Genomic DNA, 19,723 nt, shown 5'->3' on the forward strand with positions numbered 1-19,723 from the left:
TTTTTTATTTTTTTATGTAACAATGCCCCTGTGCACCAAGCCGGCTCCATGAAGATATGTTTTTCATGGGTTGGAGTGGAAGATCTCCTGTTATAGAGCTCTGAACTAAGCCTATTTAACACCTATGGGATGAATCACCTACATCAGTACCTGACTTTACTAACACACACTTGTGGCTGAATGAGCAGAAAAATCTAGTGGAAAATTTTCCCAGAAGAGTGAAGGAGCTTATAACAGCAAATTGAGACTAAATGTGAAAAGGGATCTTAAAAAAGCAAATACCAATTTTATGGTCAGGTGTCAACACATTTTTTGTAATTAATAAGAGGAACATGTGTCATGGACATTTCAGAACATTACATGTAACCAGTGTTGGGGGTAACGCGTTACAAGTAACGTGCGTTACGTAATAATATTACTTTTCTGGAGTAACAAGTAAAGTAGCGCGTTACTTTATACATTTATACATTAATATCTGAGTTACCTTTTTAAAAAAAATGAATGAATCAAAATGTCACGTAGAATCGCGCACTCATACGTGCGAGCCGCGGGAACAGAAGCTGGTCAGAAGCGGAGATGGCAAACCAGAGAGCATTACATTACTGTGATGGAAGTATTCTTATTATTTTGAAATAGACGAGGAAAAGGAATAATGGTTAAGTGTAGATTATGTGTTGGTGAAAAGCTCTTGTCAACTGCAAAAAATACCACTTAAAAAAAAAAAAACATCTGCATGCAAAGCACAGCACTACATATGTGTGTGTGTGTGTGTGTGTGTGTGTGTGTGTGTGTGTGTGTGTGTGTGTGTGTGTGTGTGTGTGTGTGTGTGTGTGTATAATGTTGAATATATGGAAATGGAGACAGAAATATAGAAAACTTTTGCCGACTTTCCACCACTGCAGATCTACTGACTGCTCAGAATAAAAGTTTTCCGTGGGAGACACATGTACGACGCCATCACAGCGGAGAGAGAGAGTAAATTCACAGCTCATTTGCTCTTTGTGGGAAGATAAACTGCCACGGTCACTGATAAAAGCGCGAACTTTGTAAAAGCGTTCAGAATGTTTCAAGCTGATGATGAAGCAGAGAATGATGTAGACGAGGACGAGGTCATATTTACGGAATTGCACGAAGTTTTATGAGTTGACAGCGAAAGGTGCAGCCCACACATGTCTTTTGCCCTAATATAACCTATTTCTTAATGGCAATTATCTATATTACACCTTTTACACCTGTAAGGTGTGAAAGAGATACAAGTAACGCAAAAGTAATATAACGCGTTACTTTCCATAAAAAGTAACTAAGTAACGTAATTAGTTACTTTTTTGGGGAGTAACTCAATATTGTAATGCGTTACTTTTAAAAGTAATGTTGCCCAACACTGCATGTAACTATGAATAGATAAAAAGCTCTGATCTTCTTCCAATAAAGTCCTAAAAGTCAAAGCCAGTGTTGTGATGACGAGGCAGCCACTAAGCTCTCGTTTTGTCTCTTGCATTATTAAGGCGGTAAGCCTGATGTCATCTCTATCAATTCAAGAGGGTGTGATGCGGGTTGAAAAGCCTCCAAAGAAAGGTAAGGTGATATGGGCAGGTATCTTTTAACACCTCTCAGTGTGTCATGGTGACCCTCGGCTTCTTACTCGTGCTCATGCCATTAAAAATATAATGAAACATAAAAGTGAGCGATGGTAGAGTCTTCTGTGAATAGTGAATGCTCTGAAAACGTTCTGAAAATATTATCAGAGCATTTAGGTGTCCAGATGTTGGAAATTCTCCAATGTTCTAAAAAAAATAACGTTCCTACACCCGAACATATATACGATATAACGGTAATGTTATTAGAATGTTGCTCAACTTTCCCAGTTAGGCAGTACATCATCATTCTGAAATATACCAGTGTTGTGAACTTCAAACGAACATTGTTCTAAAAACACCCAAAATGCTCGAGAAACCAAACAAACTTTTTATGATCTACAACTTTCTGAAAACATTTCGCTAATCTGAATGCGTTAGCTGGTGTTTCCGTTAGCATGTTTCTGCAATGTTTTGGAGACGTGTGTTGTATTAATCACTAAAACATTTATGTCCTACTGCTAATACATTCCCAGAAACACCTTCACCATAACACTGAAAACCTTCACATGTTTCTCAGATGTTTTTTAAATACCTTTTCTTGTTGCGAATGATCTTGATGGCCACCATCTCATTGGTCTTATGATCGAGACATTTGAGGACCTGTCCAAAAGATCCCTTCCCAATCACTTCCAGGACCTCGTAGCGGTATGCGATATGGTCATGAAGAACCTGCACATACATCATATATGGTCATGTCTTAGTTATGGAAAGCCAAAGCACAGTTATTTTGGTCTGCATCTGGCATGAGAACTGTAAACCCTATTTTTGTGATCATAGTGCAAAAGCAATAATAAGGCATAAGATCTTGGTGTTGAGGTCGCATAGTGGGTAGCGTTGCTGTCTCACAACTCCAGGATTCCCGCCTCGATCTCATGTTCGGGTTACTCTCTGTGGGGAGTCTCTTTGCATGGTGCCTACATCCTTGGGTTCTCTCCGGTTTCCTCCCACCTCCCTTAAAACCTGTCAATGGGCAGATAGGCTAAGCTAAATTATCCTACGTGTGAATGATCCCCAAAGATTGACCGACACTCCATCCAGTGTGTATTACGGTATGACCTCCAAGACATGATTTGCCAAGATTAGTACGATCAAACGTGAGCTTCTTGTACCTCAACCTTAATGAAACCACTCATCAAAGTGTTTACTCTACCATCCAGATATCACAAGTTTAACTTGTGGTGTTTTTACTTTCTTTTATTACTCGGATCAACACCAACCTAATATAGATTGCTGTGAAATAATGTATATGTGGAAGAGAGTATATATACGCATTTATATACGCATTTCTTCTGGGTTCGGCTGCGATGTAAACATGCCTGAGAAGAGAGACATTCCTGATCACCTGATCGTCATCATCTTTTCTCTGCTTGTGTTCTATATATTGGATGTTCAGCCTGCATACATTCATTAGATAAACACATTTGAAATTTTTTTGTATTAATATATTAATTAAGGGCTGTCAAATTTAACGTGTTAAAGCTAAAAAAAACTTATCCACCTGCAGATTCCAAAAACGTTTAAATCTGATTTAAATATTCATTTACACTCCTTGTGTATTTTAAATAATCTGGCAGCTGGTATTATGTTCATTATGTTATGCTACATAACCAATAATTAGTTTAAAGCATTTTTAAAGCATTAGTTTAATGCTGACTGTGTAAGAAACGCCTGAAGTACTGGTCTGATAAATAAATTAAGATATAGGATCCTTAAACAAATAGCAAAGCTTATACATTATTATTCATAACATTTAAAAGGTAAGTGATTATTGTGTGAAATACTTATGAAAAATTGCTCTTGAAGAAACTAATATGGATATCAATATAGATCTAGAATAGATACAGCAGATATCAGTATCGGCTGATACTGGAAGTTTCAACATTGGTATCAGAAAAGACAAAGAATGAATATCATGCCATTGCTTTTTATTTACCCATCGCTATTATTGACTTACAGTAATGTGATCTCTCTAAAAAAAATATTGCCCACAGCATAACCTGATTGGGATTTCCCAATCATCCTGTTTACCTTTAGGTAACTACCATGTTCGTCATCGTAGCCTGAATTCTGTGCTGATCCCTGGCAGCCCTGGATCTTCTTAGTGTCTAAGCCAAGGTACCAGATCTCAGTGTAGTCCATAATCTCCTCCTGCTCATATTCTGTGAGCTGGCTCTGAAAGTGCTTCAGCGCAGCTGTTCGTAGAGAGACAAAGAGAAAAGATGTAAATGGGTCTGTGTACATTGCGTTTTTTGTTGTTTTTTCAGCTTTTCACTATTGAAAACAAACTGTGAACAACAATGTCTTCATTAATTTTTTTTATTTAATATTAAAAGCAGAAAAAAAAAAAAAGGCTTTTTTGTTGTTGTTGAATTTTCCATTGACGTATGTATGAATTTTCTCTAGTCGTTCAATCACAAAGTGTAGCGATCAAAATCCCACAATACCAAATATGATCGAATCTTATATCCAATCCGAACCTGGAATTAAAAGGGAATTTTATTGGTGCTCTTCTCTTAGGAAGATTTGTCCACTCTGGAGCCATTTTCACAAATGATAAATAATATGATACAAACTAGAGCAACATAATCAGAAAATGAAGACACTGTAGTAGAACATACATAAGTAGGTGAGGGACGAGGCAATGTGTGTTCGGACAGGGTGCGATGGGATCGGTGAAGGGCAGGTTTGTTCTACAATGAGTGTTAGAAGATTGTGTGCACGGAATCACATTGTAAGAAAAGGTGTGGGACTCCTATTTTTTTGTCACTCTGTTACTGCTTTTGAAAAGCACACATTGATCCGTATGAACTCCAAAAGAAGCAACTGATAGATCATATACGCTGATGGTTGATCAGTTATTTAACATCCGGGTTGTTCCCACAAACATAAAAGAACACAAAATAAGATGGCAATTTTTTTAGCTAAAGCATTTCTGTATAATGTAAGTTGCGTCAGCAGTTCAGAATAAAAACTTCAGCTGAATAAATACAAATAACGCGTAAATATTTACTTTAGCATTTGGATTTCTTGTGCAACTGCATGTAATATTTGACCATGCCTGCAAGAGGTCTGAACTGACTTCTCCGGTTCAGCTGAGTTTAAACTATAGGGATTTAATTATTTACTCACAACCACAGGTCACACGGTTCGACTAACGAGTAGCATCGTTGACCAACAGACTTTCAGGACGCTTTCACTGTTACAGGTGAAGTGACAGATTTTTGTCGTTGTATTTTTATTCACTGGAGTAGAAATGGTTACATTATGATATCAAACAAACCATTAACTATGATTTACTGCATATCAACGTATCATCAATTGAGGGATTAGAATCCAGTGTGGTTAAAAAAAGCATAATTAAATGCTATTTATACCACAGTGCTGGTCTAATAGGGTTCTAGTCTGGTTTCTATAGCAACAGCTCATTCACAAGGACTTATAAGGAAGTATTGGTATTTAACAAGGAAATGCGTATAAATGTTGCTCTGGTGTTGTTTTTTGTGGTTATTAATTATTATTTTTTAGGAGTTAATGTAGTATTCATGAAAGGAGTCTCCAGGGGCAGTGTTTTAGGGGTTTTTCCTCCCAGAGAAAGTATTAAGGATAGAGGAGTTTGTACACTGTGGTTTCTCAGTTACATGCTAAACACATCAATGTCATTTTAAACCAATTAAAGGTATGCTGGAAAGCTGTTTATTCATCATTGCAATTATTTAACAATCAAAATGTTCAATGTCATTGTGCAGTTATAAGTAAATAATTAACCGCAGGGCGGGTCAATGAGTAGGTCAGTTATTATTTTTCTAGAACAGTGCATAATTTATGAAGCTCATTAACGTGTCACAAGAATTCGAAATGAACACTAACACTTTTTACCTGTCGGTGACATGGGAAGCCGCTGTCCCTCATAAGTCCTGATCTTCTCAAACTTGTTAATGATGCTTCTGGTTAGAGATTCGGAGATGTTGTCCACAGAGGAACCGAACCGTGCTGGGAACTGCGGCCGTGGCCGCTCTCGCTCCTCCTGAACAAGAGAGGTTATTGAAGTACACAGGATGCTCAAATAATAGACAAAATCAATTAATAGACGTAAGCAATTCACATGGATGTGCCATTTTCTTTTCCAGAGCCTGACAAATTAGACACAAAATATACAGAATATAAAATGACATGGCCTTCAGATAATGTACTTGTGCATCATTTTCTGTGGGCTGTAAACAATGTTTCAGGTTTTAGAAAGTTATGGTAGGTAATGCCTAGGCTTTTTTTTTTTTTAACAATGCCTAAAGATGCCCACAACATTGCATTTCTCATTCACCCTGGGCAGCTACTGTTTTTGTGGATGTGCCATTGAAATCAGTTTTGGCATCATGGCACTTCTTGTAATTTGGTGTGCTACGTATCAGAGCCTGAAGATCTACAACAGTCTCTTGGTTTTTGCCTCAATGCAGCAGAAATTCTAGCAGCTTGGTGCCATGACCCGGATGACACAGTAACACCATTATTTATAAACCAAGGAAAAGGAGGCAGAGAGGCACTGTGCTGTAATGTATATGTAACAAATAAAGGCTATTTTAAATTTTACGGAGCTCCGCATTCTGTGTCCAAGAACAGTGTTTATCATTGCTATATTAAAACACTTATAAATAACACTATGAATAAGACTGATCATTGGAATTCATTTTATTATTCAATTATGACATTTACCTACATTTCTTTCCCACAACACACACACGCTTCTTGATGATTCCTAGACCTATTAAACCCCTTTGAATTAATTTATTTTCGCTATTCTCATTCCTCATGTACAAAGAGTTCGTTGTGTTTTCATTGTGCTTCTTCATCCAAGAAAATTTTAATTGTAGAGATCAATTCTCCTTTAACTGATCCAAAATCATACGTTTTTGTGTCCGCTCACCTGACTCTGTTGAACATTCTGCACCAGCTGTTTGACAATGTTGGGTAAGGTGCCATCAGATTGGTGGGGAAGTTTGCCATTGGTCACCACCACCTGTTTAACCGGTGGGTCGAGTTGAGGTAAGGTTCCAGTCCCCGTTCCGCATTTCTATAACACACATAATACATGAACACAGAGACAGGAGTCAGTACTTTTATAACACACATATTACACATAAACACAGGGGTCAGTACTTCTATAAAACATTATACCTGAACACAGTCAGAGGTCTTTACTTCAGAGATTCGCAAAATCTATAGAAATTGTTATGAATATTACAACCAGTGCTACTACAACTAGTGAAAGAAAATAAATAAATAAATAAATAAATAAATAAATAAATAAATAAATAAATAAATAAATAAATAAACAAACACTTTAGTTTTTGAGATTTAGGAGGTTTGGCCTTTTTAAAATGATTATTTATTTATTATTTAATAGTTTAAAACTAAATCCTATAAAATCCTATTCATCACAGAGCAGTTTGATGAAATATTCCGAACTCTTGATGTAAACTTAAACAGCTCACCGGCTAAATGGATCTGACTAGCGGCTCTGCCATAAACTTAATGGTTTCTAAGAGTCATACAGCCCTGTCAGCTCGCAGGCCGAGCGGTCTACGACCCGAGTGACCTGGCCCCCCTACAGAGAGGATGGAATTTCGACACAGGGTGATTGTGAGAGGGGAATAAAAGCAAAAAGGGAGGCTTGACATGGACTAGCATTCTCTCTGGCGTAAAAGAGCTGAAGAAAAAAATCGTCACGTTCTGTGCGCTGACCTGCTTTCCTGATGTGCTATATTTAGACGTGTATAATAACGCCTGCTTACAGTATGTATTGTTTTCTGTATACATCATTAGCTCAGCAGCTTTACAGATGTGTATTGTGATACAGATGCTCAAATATTGCCTATTTCTCAGTAGAACAAATTTCTAGCTGCTTTGGACGAATCCAAATCACTGCTGATTTTGGATGATTGTTTTTTTCCTTTTTTGCCCTTCTGAATTCATTCATTTATTCATTTTCTTCCGCTTATCCGTAATTCGGGTCGCGGGGGCAGCAGTCTAAGCAGGCCCCCGCCTTCGACTGCTGCCCAATCCTCACAGCACCGTCCCTTACGGTCCCTCCTGCAGGTGGTGAGCCCACGGGAAGGCGGCCCCACGTCACTCCGACGTCACGGACCTTGATATTTCCCTCGTAAGGGACCCCCGGAGCATAGAGGGTTAAGGGCCTTGCTCAAGGGCCCAAGAGTGGCAGCTTGGCGATACCGGGGCTTGAACCCCAGACCTTCCGATCTGCAACCCAGCGCCTTAACCTTCTGAATTCCAGAAATAAAATGTGGGTCGATATTTCACAAAAGAGCTCCACATGAGCTTCCTGGGTCTTCTTTTGTCTCCTTTCTCTTGAATCTTAAAACCCAAAAAGCTCAACAAACTTCTGGGCTGAAAAAAAGAGCAATCCTATCTATAGATGTACTTGATATTTAATCTCGTGTGTCCCAGACCCGCTGCAGATATCTGTCAAACTGGTTTAAGAAGCATAGAGACAGAAGCTAAATTTAGTGCAAAGGCTAATGCAGAACCACGCAAGCCGGGTTCATCACTGTAACACAAACACGAGGTGTAAACAAGAGGCGCTCGTGTGCTGCGGCAGCGCATTAAAACCAAATTCAGGTCAATGGATTCCGGCGGTAATGGGCTCTGCGTGACGTCCGTGCGGTGTTTGTGCTGCACGTGGCTGACGTTTCACTGATTATGGACTTTCAATGAGAAGCTTTTACAGTTACAGTTTAACAGCTGTAGCATTTAACACAGGTCACATGGCATTAATACGTTAAAACGGCAAATTCTCCTTTAAAAAAATCCTAATTAAATTAAAAGGGTGAAGCAGCTGAGGGTTAAGGTTCCTATTTAGGGGTCCAGCAGCAGCTGATGGATGGTGCTAAAATATTCAATTACAATCTTCTGTCCTGAAAAAATCTAGGGTGACAAATTCAGGTTTCCAAAGTTTTTATGTCTAGCTAACGCAGTTTAACCTGCACTCGTAGTATCATCCACATATCCTTAACCGGTTATATTCCATCCTTGATGTATAGTAATAATTGTAATGGACTTAATTTTCTTTTCTTTTTTTTCCCCAACAAAATCAGTTAAAGAATTTGCTTAATAAAATGTCAATAATATGACAACAACATCAATAATGTGATTCTACTAAGCAATAAACGCAAACAGAATTAATTATATTTAATTTGAACTAATTAAGAATTAGTTTAAACCAGTCACCCAATTAGAAAAAAGGTTTCCAATACTCTAATCAGCATGGGAATGGACAAATTTTGATGCTTTATGCAAATATATGACTATTATTGAAACCAAACTCAACATAGAGCATGAAGACTAAATACTTTTGTAAATGTTTTAAAGTATTGATGGTGTTTTAAATGACGTTAATCATCAGGACACTAAATGGAACTTTTGCTATGTTTCCACACGGACGGTTTTTATTTGCCGGATCATGGCGGATTTTAGTGCTTGATTTTAGTGCCGCATCAACAAAAAAAGATTTCGGTGGACGTCGTGAATAAATATGTTTCGTTGAAGGTTTTAATTTTGCCTATATTTATTTATTTAGATTTTTTTATAAAAATGCTCCAAACAAAAATGCGCATCAATAAAATGAATGCCATAAAAATGTATTTGCCTTAAAAAAAATATATAATAATAATAATAATAATAATAATAATAATAATAATAAAAAAAAAATAATATATATATATATATATATATATATATATATATATATATATATATATATATATATATATATATATATATATATATATACATATATATATATATATATATGTTTTTTTTTTTTTGTGGAATTTTCATTTCTTGGGAATTGGAACTAGAGTATGTAACTTCTGTGACATTGTACAGTGACACTGTGCCTTCCTGGCGGTAAATTTGTATGGTAAATCGGTAAATTGCACGTCAATGTCTTTGGACTGTCAGACACAACTGGCTGCAGTAACTCCCTACATAACATTTTCTACGTCTGCGTCAGTGTGAGTCATTCAAATTTAAAAAGTCATACCTGAGAAAAGTTGGGGTTGGGCCCCAGGCGAGTGCTTTCGGCCTGCAATCTCTGTGGGTGAGGGAAAGCCTCCGGTCTACCTGTCTGCAAAAACAAAAAGAAAACATAGTAACGGTAGTAACTTTCAGCAACTGGTTTCAGCAGGTAAAAACATGCTGTGTTTCAAAAATCTGGGGTGCAATGAAAAGGAAAATAATCTGAATCTCAACAACAAATGTGAAAGGGAAGTTTGGTGGAAATAAGAAAAGATTCCTAATGAAAATGTGACATATACATTTATTAGGTTTAGTAGTTAACTTCATATCTCATGTGGAGGGAAAAAAAAAAGCCCAGCTTTGTGTTTGTCTTAATCATAAGGACAGCGTGCCAGTAGTGGTGACAGCATACAGACAGACTAAATGCCCTGGTAAAGCTGGGCAGTGACCCAGCTGTCATGCTCTGTCAATTCTCACTCCTTTAGTCCTGTTTTAACACAGGACAAGCTCCAGGGCCGAGAGACGAACCACACAAAACGTTTCCACATAAAATACAGAACAATTGCTTATAGAGAAACTCCCAATACAGACATTTGACAAATTTTTTAGACAGACAGGACACAGCGTGATGATCCTACCCATGTGAGCTGTAGGATCACATGGATCAAGTGGATCATGCTTCCCTAATCCAAGCGATTATACTCCTGTCCAAACACACACAATGGAACTTGGCTGGGTTAGATATCTGCCCCATGGGGGTAAAGAGGAGAGCATTGCTTATGACTTATAATAATGTAGGGTTATGTTTATTCACACGAAGGCCTTTGGATAGAGATTAACACCTCCACTTGTTTACAAAGGTGCTTTACAGAAGATAATTTTTTCCCCATTTACTTTTATTTAGATTCTTATATTTGTAGCCAGGGAGCCTGAAAATGAAAATATATTCGCCTGATCTCTCAGTACACAAATATTCATGAGTATTATTTGAGTGTGTACAAGCATAGAGGAATTTGGTTATTGGTGTCATATTCAATTCAAATCAATTCAATTCAATTCAATTCAGTTCAATTCTGTGTTATCTGTATTGCACTTTCAACACTAGACATGGTCCCAAAACAGTTTTGCAGAATTACAGAGTGAAAATATATGATTTTGTATTAATTAAGCCCTATAAGTTTATCCCTATTGAGCGAGCCAGTGGCAACAGTGGAAAAGAAAACCCAGTGAGATGGTATGAGGAAGAAACCTTGAGAAAAACTAGACTAATAAAGAACCATGGAGACCCCCAGAAACTATTTTTGAGAACTCCTGCTTTGGTCACAATTTTGTTTTCGCTTAAATTTTGTATACGCTCTTAAAAAAAGGGGCTCCAAGTTTTTCAATTAAAAACCCATCCTTAATCAATCTATAGTCTGTCATAAAGGTGTCTCTACATATAACAGCTCAACCAAAAGACCACTGTTTGGTTCATTCTCCACAAACCTGTCAACAAATTGATAGTTTTGCTTCACTTAAACGAAAATAAATCTATGCCCACTCCAGAGGCCATGCAGACCCTCTATTTCTGTCTTGCAAGACTTTTAGGATTTATAGTTGAGCAAAAAAAGAGAGTGCGATAGTTATTTAAGGAAAGCACCGGACATAAGCATAAATAAACCACAACAACCCAGAGTTTGCAGTGACATGAAACTTGCAGCTGCGTCCCTCTGAGACCACTTCGCAGGACTCTACACCTTAAGGTTTATGATAGCAACCAAACGATCATATGTCCTTCTGCCAAATATGTTCCTGCACATGTCCTTTGGACTGTTACTTAATCAGGAGGCACAGTGAAGATATAGCACTGAAAGCACACAAAATAGAACATGCATGCACTGAAGAAAATAATAAGAGCAGGACTTAAACTTAGAAGCAAAGCGTTTATGTATAGCAGAAGGAATAATTTGTGAAGCTTAAGAAACTTTTGCAGGTGCAGGTGCAGATTTTATCCCGTGCACAAGAACTTCATGTACAATCCAAGCACAGCATCATTACCACCTAAAAGAGACTACGCTGAAATAATTTATAGGGTGACAATAATCTGATCTGACTGTCTTAATGCTCAAAGTCATTTATTAACCAGGAAATTCAACCACTAAAAAAAATGTCTTCATAAATTATAGATCTGACATGCAATGGCATACAGTGTGGCACTCGGTGCATGGATGAGTCGGGCATCAAAAGACTTCATAAACGCATTACCTTGTTGTTGATTTCGGGAAACATGATTTTATTCCAATGCAATATAATTATTGATATTTTTCTTTCCTTTATGAAGACAGCTTGGATCTTGAAATCATGGTGATTCAGGAGTAAACGTCGATTAGTATAAATGCCGGGAGGATAGCTGCAGAATCGGCATCCTGGATTGGCACAAACGAGTCAGGAGCGAGAAGAAACGTTTCCAGTTCTCAATAGAGAAAAAGAAGAAAAAAAAATTTGGATTGGAGATCCGCGTGCGCGAGATTAGGAGCGAGACGCACGAGCTTTAATGTGTTCCAAGCATGCGCCACTTGTCTCGGTTTTCTCGCTGTCGCATCGCCGGAAGTGTACACGCGTAAGCCTTGCGTGTTTAATGGTTCGTTCGTATATTTCACGTCACAAAAAAAAAATGCACCAAAAGACGTGAAGCGTTGGTGCGTCCGAAGGAGCGCGCGAGCTGTACGGGGTGGTTTTTTTTTTTTATTTGCGTTGGCACACGCGCGCGCGCACGGTCATCTGAGCGCCTCCTCTTACTGCACTCCTCTCCACACCTCTCCTCTCCACACCTCACCTCTCCTCTTCACTCCTCTCCTCTCCACACCTCTCCTTTTCACTCCTCTCCTCTCCACACCTCTGCTTCCCAATTCCTCCTTCCGACCCAACACAATATATTTTCCTCAATCATCATCAAAACAAATCTATTTTTGTTGGAAAGCCGACACTAATGCCGCAATGTGCTTATGGAACATCTCACTCCAGAATTTATGTTATAATAACCTCCACTCGACCTAAAAGGCTTTACTGAATCTCCAGATTTTCCATAGGATTGAGGAGATCTAGGACACTTGAGTTCTTCCACTCCAAACTTCACACATCATGTCTTTACAAAGTTGGCTTCATGCACATTGCCTTGGTGGAAGTGCTTGGGTCTTGCTGAAACCTGACCATCATATACGTATGTGCTTTTTTGGACATCTAACTCCAGATTTTCCATAGGATTGAGGAGATCTGGGACACTGGAGTTCTTCCACTCCAAACTTCACACATCATGTCTTTACAAAGTTGGCTTCATGCACATTGCCTTGGTGAAACCTGACCATCATCTACGTATGTGCTTTTTAGACATCTCATTCCAGATTTCCAGTTATAATAAGCTTCACTCTCCACGTGGCTGTTGAAATTAGTGTTTAGACGCATGCGAGATCAGACACCTATGTTGAAGGAAGTAAGGAGTCTCCAGTTTGAGTTTATATAATTCAAAGAATGGGGTTGAAGAGTTGAGAGGACACTCGAGTTCTTCCACTCCAACCTCCACACTCCGTGTCTTCTGTCTACCTTCATGCTGGAGATGCTTTGGCCTTCCAGTGAAAGGAAATTGTAATACTACAGTATTCAAGGATGTTCTGTACAAGTGTGGGCTTCCAGGTTGTGGCAACAGATGTTGTTTTTGTGCAAGAAAATTGTAACGATCAAAAATCTATCCAGTACAGTTGGTATGTACTTCTCCTTAGGAGATTAGGACCCTCAACAAATATTCAAGGACCCTTGTGTAATACCTTATACCGAATATGCAGAAATTCTATTTCCCTATGCAGGTATGTTGTAGGTTGTCTAATATAACCGTATTTGCCAAATCTATGTAGGAAAAGTTCTAAGTAGGAACCTACCCATCCTGCAATATTTTCTATTGAGCACTAAAGGAGTCATATTTATGGTTCTTGTACTTTCCTCTCTGGAATAACAACACAACAGAAACTTTCCAAAATAGTTATAGCAGCTTAATCAACCTTTCATAACCTTATGAAAATAATGGAAAGGGTCTAATAATAAAAAATAAACCTTACAAGGCTAACCTTTCCAAAATGGTTATAGAGTCATATTGTGTAATTATATTCTGACTTATGAATAACCTGTTGTGTTGGTGTAAAATCGGCTGTACCATAACCACATACAGGACAGTTCCTTGTTAAAGAATAACTGTTTCATTTACAGTTATAATCACAAAATGGTGTAAGATTTTTATCACGCACAATGACAGTGTAACACGTGTAACTGGTTTATATAAAATATTTGTTTAAAAATGTATCACACGTGTATCTAATGACAACCTGTCACTGGTGTTACACACTATCATAGGAGCCAGGAAACTTATATTTACTGTTTATTATCTATAATGACTGATTTGAACTTTTAGCAAACCATTTTTTAAACAATTCTCCATTTTAATAAAAAATAAAATAATAATAAAAAACCTGGTATCATAAAACCTAATATATTCATCTTCTTATTTGAGTTTTGAACTGGGTTTTGACTATAAATCTATGCCACACCCCAAGCACTGGTGCTACAAAACCATGAATTTCGAATACTAGTAGAAGACCACCACAGGATCTTCTTGTCATTCTCTCTTCAGAAATGTTCATGCTAGCACCCAAAGTTCACTTAAAATAGCTGGAGCTTTGCGAAAACGCCTTACTAGTCTCAATCTCCAGTTTCTTCAGGCAACCTTGACTTCAAATGAAAAATAAAAGTAAAGGTTATCTAAACAACTTCATAAAAAGGATGCAGGAAAGGCAGGGCAACGAGTATATTTTGTTCGGTCTACTGCAAGTGAAATTTGCACAAATCCTGAACCCTCACTGTAGCCTTTTGTTCATGTTGACTTCTACAGTCTGCCGACTGTACAAAAATTGTTTTTATGTAAAGAAAATACACTGTACTAGGAACATTTGTGAACAACTGACCATAAGTTTGGTATGTAAGTCCTCATTTGCTCTTATAATAATCTCCACTGTCCTGCAATATTCATTCATTCATTCATTCATTCATTTTCTCCCGCTTATCCGTAATTCGGGTCGCGGGGGCAGCAGATATGAACTCCTTTAGCCACAAGGTCGTTAGTAAACTTAGGTACTGATGTAGGTGAGGTGAGATGGCCTGGGGTGCAGACAGGGTTCCAATTAATGCAAAAAAGGTGTTCAATTGGGTTGAGCTCTATAGCAGGAAATCCTCCACTTAAACCCATAAGAAGCATATCTTCATGTGTTGGAGCCACAGGTTTGGGTTTCCTAGTTCAAGTGAATCCTTCAACTTTGTGCTACCAGTTTGGGCTAAAACCCCATATTTTTGTCCAAAAAATTGAGCTGAGGTATCAAGTAATTATTTAAGTAAGAAATCATTTAACTATAGACATTTTTGTATAAAATTCAGTCTTGCTTTGGCTAATTTTTGTTCAGATTTTAATAAATGAAATATCTCCTCTGGACTTTTTTGGACCTCTGAATGTAGCATGGCAAATATGTGGAATATCAAGATGATGTTTTTTAGTTACTATTTAAAAAAAAACATATTCCAACGAGGCAACACTAAAATACAGCTGACTGGTAGAAACAATACTTTTATTGTATTTTATTCAGTCAAATGACTTTATAAAACCCTGAATTGTGTTTATACATGCCGGTTCTTTCATTTGAGTGTTAAGTCACTGATGTGCAATACTTTCTGACTATATATATAAATCTTTCGGCTTCTCCCATTAGGGGTCACCACAGCGGATCATCCGCATGTTTGATTTGGCACATGTTTTCACGCTGGATGCCCTTTCTAACGCAACCCTCCCCATTTATCCGGGCTTGGGACCGGCACTAAGGCTTGTGCAACCCTAATGGCTGGGGTTGGTTCCCTGACCGGGGATCTAACCCGGGCCGCAGCGGTGAGAGCGCCGCATCCTAACCACTAGACCACCAGTGGACCTACTTTCTGACTATCAGCCTTAATTAAATTTGTAAAAAAAAATACAAATAAATTACACCCATTTTGCCCTTAGAAAAAATACAGTTTTGAAATAAATGTATATTTGCTTCAACACTGAATTAACTTTTATATTGGTGAAAGAACATTCAGTATAAATAAATTAATAAATCCCAATAATAATCTGCTTGATTTGGTAATCAATTGCAGATCAGTTCTATCATTTGTAAACGTAAATAAACTCTGGATAGACAGCTGTAGTGTTGAAGTTCTTTGTACTATGTGTAATTGTGATTGTCAAATTTTGAGTATTTTTTTAGACTAACATTTAATTCAAGTCCTGATTCTTTGGTGTGTGTGTATGATTTTTCTTTTTGCACGAAAGAAATGGCCGATATTAAAATCAAACTAATGCTCCTTATGATAAAAAAAAACTTTCAAAGAAGTTAAATTTTTGTACCTACGCAGACTGTTGCCTACTTAAAATGAATCACCAGCCATCTCAAGTAACAAAAATAGAAACAGGCCATGAACCTTCCTTTGCAACACACCTCCTCTTGAGAACTCTGGAGCTTGAGCAGAAATGTGTAGGCAGTAGACGGAGACAGCAATGTGCATATGGTAGAAAATGACTCACACACAACCACATGCACATCATATGGGACTGAGTATCTGAAACGTTCAATAATCTACTATGTCTGCGTTAATTTGGGAAAGGCATCATGTCTGGAGAGCTTTAAAATGACCATTACATAGGAGTGCTATTACATGCTGAGCAGCAAATAGGATCATAAGATCATTTGTATCTGGAGGAAATGTAGACCAGAAAGGTATATGGGGGCTGACCGTTATAGGAAAATAATCAATGACAGGGGGTGTGCACTATTCATTCAACACGCCATTTAATTCCTTTTATACCACAGAAATTTGGCAAAAGCATAATAAATGAATTACGCTTTGCATTTTTTTATAGATAGATAGATAGAAGGTGTGGGTAGTTCCTGTTGAAGGGACCTTAATGTAAATGATTCAAAATACATTTACAGATCTACTGATTCCGTAAAATGACCTCCGTGTTCTTAAATATGTTACAATCTAAGCCTACAGTTTGTGCAAACCTGAATGGATATTTCGTCAAGCTCAGAACCGCATCAGAATTTGTCTTACAGTGTAGAATGGAATAGGACCATCCTTACATAAGGGCTTTAGAGGCTGTAAATGTAATCGCTTTTTCCCCTTGCTACTAATTGCTTCATAAATTGAGAGCAAGCTGAGCAAGCTGTAGGATCTCTATGAGTCAGAGAAGGAAAGGGGTGGGGTAGAGAGAGAGAGAGAGAGAGAGAGAGAGAGAGAGAGAGAGAGAGAGAGAGAGAGAGAGAGCGAGAGGAAGAGAGGAAGAGAGAGAGAGAGAGAGAGAGGAAGAGAGGAAGAGAGAGAGAGAGAGAGAGAGAGAGAGAGAGGAAGAGAGAGAGAGAGAGAGAGAGAGAGAGAGAGAGAGAGAGAGAGAGATGTATCAAGACTTGCACTCATTTATTGGACAAAAAGGATTGGAGACTAGGAAAGCTGGTGCTGATCATGCTTAGGGTTCTTATTACGTAACCCTGAGGTACTCCGTTAATCAAAGCAAATCAAAGCGGGGATGAGTTGAATTGCTTCCTCAGCAAAACATGGCTCAGTGGTGACACACTTTGCAAAATCCATGCCGAGCGTGTGAGCACGGTACTCACATCCATCCTATTTACAATCGCTCAAAGAGCAACAACAGTTCCCTGATTGGTTCCTAATGCAAACAACACAAGACAATGACCTTGGTCAACAAGAACACTGATTAGTAATAAGTGATTAATACTAACAGCAACAACTTGAGGCATATTTGGGCATAACAGCTGAATCAGCCGCACTACAAGACATATTTAAAAATTAACAAATGATTATTTCTTCAAGACCTTTAATCAGAAAGTGCACAGTTTACACAATTATTCAATTTGAGTTATATTTACACATATATGCAATTAAATGAACATTTATTATACGGACAAATGCATTTGGACACCTGAATTTTCCAGACATATAAGATTTTTAGCCTGCTATAGATATCTGACCTCAACCCTAATGAACACCTTTTGAGATAAATTGGATCACTGACTGCACCCCAGGCCCCCTCACCTACACCTGAATTTACTATAGCCCTTGTGTCTAAATGAGCACCAATCATGACAAGCGCACTCCAAAAATCTAGTGGAACATCTTCCCAGTAGTGTGGAGGTTATGATGATAGCAAATGGGGCAAAAATGTGGAATAAGATGTTTTACAGTTTCTTTTCCATCAGTGTTTTTCATATTTTCGAGTCTTCAAAGTAGCCATCTTTTCCTTTGATGACAGCTTTAAACTCCCTTTTCTTCATATAGTTAGCCTCATGAGGTCACCTGAAATGGTTTTTCAACAATCTTGGGGAGTTCCCAGAGGGCTTGAGTGCTTGTTGGCTGCTTTTTATTCACTCTCCAGTCCAACTCATACAAAACCATCTCAACTTGATTTAGACTGGGTGATTGTGGAGGCCAGGTCATCTGATGTAACACTCCTTCATTGACAAATAGCTTTTACTTAACCTAGAGGTGTGTTTGTGATCATTGTCCCGTTGGAAAACAATTGATGGTCCCACAAAGTGCAAAACATATAGGATGGCATGTAGCTACAAAATGCTGTAGTAGCCATGCTGATTAAACGTGCCCTCGATTTTGACTAAATCTCCAACAGTGTCATCAAAACAGCACCACACCATCACTCCATCACTCCTCCATGCTTCACAGCAGGAACCATACATTCAGGAACCGTACGTTTATCCCCTTACCCCCTGACACAGCAGCTACTTTCCTCTGTTCTGTCACCGAGGTGTTGGAATAAACTTCCCCTAGATGTCCGTACAGTCACTGGCTATCTTCAAGCAACGGTTGAAGACCTACCTCTTCCTGAAATACTTAAATTATCACTTTCCAAGTTTGCTTTGTAGAATTCAAGAGTTATATTTATATCAAGTTTGTAATCTTGTGTACCAGTGTAGATTTATTCATTACTAGAGACTCAAAGCACTTTTGTACGTCGCTCTGGATAAGGGCGTCTGCTAAATGCCGCAAATGTAAATGTAAATCTACTGTAGAACCAAAAATCTCACATTCGCAGTCTTCTCTGTACAGAAGTGTTTCAGTGCCATATGATTATGCAGTGTTTCCTGCCATAATATAGTTTGTACAGTAGTAACATATTATCTAAACCACAAAAAAAGGCAAGGAATGTCACAAATGAACTCTTGGCAAGACACATCTGTGAAATGAAAACTATTCTAGGTGACTACTTTGTGAATCGGATGATAGAGGATGTGTTTAACACTTTTTTGTTTACTACATAAATCCATACGTGTTATTTCATAGTTTCGATGTCTTCAATATTCAGACATCTATTTTTTTAATATAATATTTTATTTAATATAATATAACATTTTGTCATGGTATCCTACCTATCTGCAGTTTATTTCGTTTTTTAGTATTTGAAATTTAGACATGAAAAATCACAAGACATGCGAATCTAAGTGCCCAAAACCCATCTGATGAAATTGGATATCATTTGAAGTCATTATTATAGGATTGGCTTGTTTTTCGCATCAAGACCAGGCTCTTTAAGACCCTAACCTAAAACCCTTTAATGTAAGTCATGAATAGGTTTTAGGTTAGGATCTCTAATGCTCTGAAGGAGCTTGGTCTTGATACAGAAAAGAAGCCAATCCTATAATAAAATAATTATTACCGAGAGACTCTGTGACTCAGTTCTACTCAGAAACAGCAAGGAACTTATCAATCATTAAACTCAAAGTTAATAATGAAATCACTTAAGCCGTTTGTCTAAGGTTACACAATCTTACATTTCCTGTCAAAGTAGATTGAATGTCCTGAAGCTTAAAACGCTATAATACATTTACAAATATCTGAAAAAAAATAACAATGCATGACAGAATATATGTACTAAGCATAACCAACACAAATTCTCTAAATGCTTTTTGAATATAAGG

General features: G+C 37.8%; 1 protein-coding gene across 5 annotated transcripts in view; it reads right to left on the reverse strand.

Moving 5' to 3' along the window:
• dyrk4 (dual-specificity tyrosine-(Y)-phosphorylation regulated kinase 4) overlaps positions 1–19,723 on the reverse strand; it is a 37,183-nt gene that overhangs the window by 10,932 nt on the left and 6,528 nt on the right. For 4 of the 5 annotated variants that reach the window (XM_083561047.1, XM_083561048.1, XM_083561046.1 and 1 more), the window contains 5 exons: positions 9,691–9,774; positions 6,556–6,702; positions 5,514–5,661; positions 3,666–3,829; positions 2,170–2,306 (listed from right to left, as the gene is read on the reverse strand). In XM_083561047.1, the coding sequence (XP_083417173.1) occupies positions 2,170–2,306; positions 3,666–3,829; positions 5,514–5,661; positions 6,556–6,702; positions 9,691–9,774 (680 nt within the window). Of the gene's footprint in view, positions 1–2,169; positions 2,307–3,665; positions 3,830–5,513; positions 5,662–6,555; positions 6,703–9,690; positions 9,775–11,909; positions 12,433–19,723 lie in introns of those variants that run through there. The other variant, XM_083561049.1, reaches the window with a different exon arrangement.

This window comes from Silurus aristotelis, assembly GCF_946808225.1.
Source record: "Silurus aristotelis genome assembly, chromosome: 14".
NCBI lineage: Eukaryota > Metazoa > Chordata > Actinopteri > Siluriformes > Siluridae > Silurus > Silurus aristotelis.